The 4,822-nt window shown below is 40.9% G+C and overlaps 1 protein-coding gene across 1 annotated transcript; it reads right to left on the bottom strand.

Moving 5' to 3' along the window:
* Positions 1 to 584: 584 nt before the first annotated feature.
* On the bottom strand, positions 585 to 4,816 carry SIKE1 (suppressor of IKBKE 1). Its single transcript, XM_035894902.1, has 3 exons — positions 4,566 to 4,816; positions 2,402 to 2,515; positions 585 to 2,043 (listed from the first exon to the last, which is right to left on the bottom strand). The coding sequence occupies exons 1-3, from the start codon at positions 4,722 to 4,724 to the stop codon at positions 1,954 to 1,956; spliced, it is 363 nt and encodes a 120-aa protein (XP_035750795.1). The 5' UTR covers positions 4,725 to 4,816; the 3' UTR covers positions 585 to 1,953.
* Between the last annotated feature and the right edge of the window lie 6 nt (positions 4,817 to 4,822).

Raw genomic sequence — 4,822 nt, 5'->3', positions numbered from 1 at the left:
CCCGCGCTTGCGGGACGCCGCTCCCCGCAGCCGAAACCTGGCGCAGGGAAGGCAGAGCCTCCAGCGAGGAGACGAGCGTGGCTCTCCGCGAAGGCCGCCCCGAGGGGCGCTGGATGCCTGCGCCGGGGTCTCGGGGACAGGCGGAGCCGGGGCGTCAGGGCTGAAGCCTGGGTCCAGTTCTCAGCAGCCCCTAAGAATCGTGCGCACCGGGGCATCGACAGTCACGGCTTCCATGCTTCCGGAGCCAGACTCGGACAGCAGCAAATGGAACGTACTTAAACTTCCCCTGCTAATTATGGCCCGCTACTACAATAATAAACTCATCAGTCAGAGCAACAGCTATTTAGGTTCCATTTTTTCAGGCTGCACAGTAACTAGCCAATTAAAAGGAATGTTAACACTAGGATAACGAAGATAAAAATGCATTGTCACAGGCATTTTGGATTATGTTATGTAGAAGAGATAAACGTAACCTTTTTGGTCATCGGAGTATTTCATTCAGGCACGGTAAGAGAGGGGATGCAAAAGGCTTGGGTACACGCAGAACAGATGGAATTATCCCAAGGATTCATAAAACAGAATACGCTTGAGAAAAATACTGCCCACTGGGTTTTTTTATTCCCTCTTAAACAATTTCTAATAGAAAAGAATTGTATACAAGAATACTCCTGTACAGAAATCCCTTATATCTACCAAACAATCTTGCCGAGTGTTCCAAATGGTCGCAAGAAAACATCTCTTAATACGCACAAGAACATAAATCACCTTCTGCATCTATCAAAATTCTCGCTTGGGAGAAAGTGGCGTAAAAATTTAAACCAATACTGGAAATGAGATGTTTATCGTTCTTGGAAAATTACTCTTTGATCACAGGTAAGACAGACAGAAATCTTTATATAAAAATGTCATTAAAATATCACAATATTGATAAATTCCTACAACACTGCAACTCTAATTTCACTCAATATAGGATTCTGAGATAACTACATAACATCTGTCACTAGACTTACCTGTGATGTAACGTTAAAAACATGTCTACATGGTTGGTGTGGGTTTAGTTTTGAGGCAGAGCTCAGCTCATGCTTCCTGGAGTCCAAAGTGGTGGGAGGCCAAAGAGCCCAGATCTGAAAGTGCTGTGTTCTATGCAGTGTCAGAGTGCACTGCCTTCAGATCAGAGCTAGCCAGTGTCCACATACCTTGGAGTATTGGTAAAGCCAGAAAAAAAAAATACCCATTACAAAAAAAAAAAAAAAGTCAGTCAGACATGCAACATCCTTCAGAAATGCACAGGTGTCAGAAAGGGTCACCCGCTCTGACTTCCACCCCTACATCAAAGTAAGGTGTGCTCCTCACAGGAGTTACTACTTCAAGCGCTCTAGAGGCTGTCTGCTGTTCTCTGGAGCTGCTTCTAAGCAGTCGTCCAAGTAACGTTAACTTGGCCAAGAGCTGGGTGTTAGCTCTTCAAAGCACAAGAACAGCTCTGCGCGCCTGCTGTGTGCAGGCAGAGCAGAATGTGTACCTACCGCTTACCACGTAGTTTTTGAACAATCTCTTACTCCTTCTATTAGATAAAACAAATCACAACCTGTATTATGTTCTCTAGCTACTGACAAGGTGGATTTAAGTGCCATCTGCACAGTTGGAATTATTAACTAAAGCTCATAAAAATAACAAACGGGAGAGGAAATAAACTGTCACAAGGGAGTACACATCATAAATACTTCATTGTTAAGCGTCTGTGTGCTGCGATTATTAAGACGGTGCAACAATGCAAGCCTTTGCCATCAAGAGTATGTAATTTCGGAAAAATGCAGAGAAAACAGCCCACACATTTTGAAGGACAAAACAAACATACAAGGAAACACCTGAAAGAACAAATCAAAACCCATCCTTGTAGGGTAGTTTCATAATAGTCTCTGAAGTCAAGATTTGGAGATAAGGTTATTTTGTGACCTAAGCTTCACAGTCAGGCAGATCTTCTCTCCCCACCTCAAAAGATTCTTTGCTGATTGACAATAGTTCACGCAGCTCTTTGTTTTCAAGCTGCAAAATCAATATTTTTGCTGAAATAGAAATGAGCTAATTCACAATTAAAGGATGACAATCTTTAAACAGCCCCACTCCTTCACAGCTAAATAAAATGCTGGTTTTGTAACATAAGCATTAATACAGTGCTAGCAAGAGGAGACCCACATCATTTAAAGCTTATCTTTTGCTTCTGGCTTCATATATGTAATAGAAACATCAGTAACTTGAAACAGCTCATGTTCTGCATTTCCTGACCCCACCCCCAAATTTTTGATTGTCATAAATCCTTAACACATACAAACGCAGAAAGTCCAGGCTAAGTCTACAGACTCCCAAAGCTTGATCTATCCTTAGCAACTATATCTGTTCTTACCTCCAACTGAGCTAGTTTCTCCTGAACTTTAAAGAACTGATCATCATCGACTTGAATAGCTTTTCTCATCACCTCTCCCATCTCACATATTCTGTCTATTTGACTTTCAATTTCCTGAAAGACATAAGAGTAATATATTCAATATGTTCAGGCAAAAGCAGCAGTAATAATTTAACCTTTCCAAAGCAACTACTTTCATTCTCTTGGATTATCTTCCTGTTTTGAACGTTAACCCTTTCCTCCCAAGCACTTGCAATCCTAACTTGTATAATATTTAAAGATGAAAACATGTACCTTCATTGTCCATTATCATCAGTCATCAATTAAAACAGTGAATAGAATTACATCAGTCAGCAAGATAAGGCATCGTTACTTCCTAAAATGGAAATAATTTAAAGTGTGACGAGCACTGGGACAACAGATTCAGGTTCATGTGAATATTATCAGTACGCAGCAAATATTATCTTTATTAGAAAAGCCTTACTCTGAATTTGTAAGAATGCCAAACATAAAAACAAAGGAGGTTTCACGACTAAGTAACAGCGTAAGGTGAGCAGCCTCATCTCAGAAGGAAGCCAAGCAAGGAAACTAGAATAAATAAAACCAGAGTCTCTCGAGGCAGTTTTTACAGGATCTGTCCAGATACAGCTCTAATCCTTTGAAAGATGCATTTATAATGAACACTGAAAAATTGCAACATGTAATGGAGCAACAGTTCCTGTTTGAAGAGAGTTCCATTTCAAAACACAGTATTTAAGGAGGAACTCAAATGTGCAAACACAAAAATGCCAGTAATTGGCAAGAAGTAGCAACACAAGCATTTGGAAGCTTTTAAGGCATTTTAACATAACACAAATATAAGCACTTTGGGGAGTATCAGATAATGTTATAGGGTGGAGTTTCTTCTCTCTAAGCGTCAGCAGTTATCTCACTGCCTCTGGAAGAGAAATGTATCACCAGAGCTTTCAGTTTTGAATTCCATTATTCAGAAAATATGTAAACAAATTAGAGCATCTAGAAGAGAGCTGGAGCAGCAAAAAAGACTTAAGATAACTTAATCTGGGAAGAAAGAATTATTTTTTTTTTCTAAACAGAACAATAGGTATAGTAAGAATGTAACTCTTTAAAAGATATTAAAAGGTTGTTACTATTCTCCAAGTGGTGGGCAGGAAAAAACTTAGGAATTTATCTGAAGTACAGAAGATTTTGCCTAGATAGTCTAGGTACGTTCCATCAAAGGTTCCACCAGAGCCTCTTCAGCTTTGCATTTCCATGCCATTAAAATGGAGCATAAGCAGTGCCAGAGAATAAAGTTAGAAGTTTTGTTCAAACGTTGAGTCTTGACAAACAGAGCAATTCATGCACCTAAGCAAGCACTGGAAGCAAGACATCGCTACGCTACTTCAGTGAACCTAAGCAACACAGAAGAGAGAACTAATGAGTCGCCACGTATCAGTGCAAAGATATATGTGCAAAGAGTTAGGCTGGCTCCAACTCCAGTTAAAAAACCCAGAAGATATGAGATGTCACTAGGCTGAATCAGCTTGCTGTTCTCTAATCACATCAAAATGCATTTTAACGAATGCCTAACTTAATAAGGCTTGAACAGAGATTTAATGTTATTACATCGTTATTAGACAGCTAAGCGTAAAATAGGCAGCAGTTATCTCCAGCTACACCTTAGACTTTTGAAGTCACTGCACCCAACATGGACAAAGGGACACTTTTAGGCCATTGCACAGAGAATACGGATTTAGAAGCATTTGGGAGTGATGATTTCTTAAGAATTAAGCATGCTGCAGCTCACAAAGGTTTGGGAGGTTCTTCTCCCTTTGTTACAATTACTGAACAAGAACAACTCTGATGTCTTTGATTTTACCATAGAGAATTACGTGCAGTAAGCTTAACCCAGGGAATTTACCACCTAGTGCACAGAACAAGCCTTCACCTGGGCCATGAAAGGGTTATGCTTTTCAGCGTCCTCTATGGTAACTGTTACAATCTGTGTGCTGTAAAAGGAATAGAGAAAAAAATACCAGCAAAAAGAGACAAGAGTTTCAGAAAATGTATTTTGGAGTAGAGATGTTCCATGAATGGAAACAAAGGCTGTATAAAAGCAAGCACGAGGGGTCTCGAGCCCTCTTCTGTCCCCATCCCACCTTACCAAGGAATTAGCCTGATGAACTTTCAAGACTGGTTCTGCATCTTCACCTTTTCTCCCTTGCAAAAGCTGTAACATCTGCTTTCTGTATTTGCTCATTATAAGCTCTAACGCATCTTGGTGCTCCTCCAGCGAGATCCACAGCTCTGGGAAACACAGCATGCCACTGCCACAAACTACAAGCAATTTTTCACAGCGACGGCAGCAGATGCCCGGAGGTGCCAAGCCCCAGCTGCTCACTCGATTCGTGCCACCCCGCC

The sequence above is a fragment of the Egretta garzetta genome, unplaced genomic scaffold, assembly GCF_000687185.1.
Source record: "Egretta garzetta isolate BGI_Z169 unplaced genomic scaffold, ASM68718v1 scaffold245, whole genome shotgun sequence".
Taxonomy (NCBI): Eukaryota; Metazoa; Chordata; class Aves; order Pelecaniformes; family Ardeidae; genus Egretta; species Egretta garzetta.
Note: the sequence above shows the minus strand (reverse complement) of the source record. Positions and strands in the feature narration are given on the sequence as shown.

What these genes read in the sequence shown, in the direction of transcription:
- SIKE1 (XM_035894902.1), bottom strand. Translation starts at nt 4,724, where the DNA reads ATGCTGTGTTTCCCAGAGCTGTGGATCTCGCTGGAGGAGCACCAAGAT. An exon ending in TTCATCAGGCTAATTCCTTG is followed by an intron (nt 2,516 to 4,565) that starts GTAAGGTGGGAT and finishes TATGTCTTTCAG; the next exon opens with GAAATTGAAAGTCAAATAGA. An exon ending in AGAAACTAGCTCAGTTGGAG is followed by an intron (nt 2,044 to 2,401) that starts GTAAGAACAGAT and finishes TTGATTTTGCAG; the next exon opens with CTTGAAAACAAAGAGCTGCG.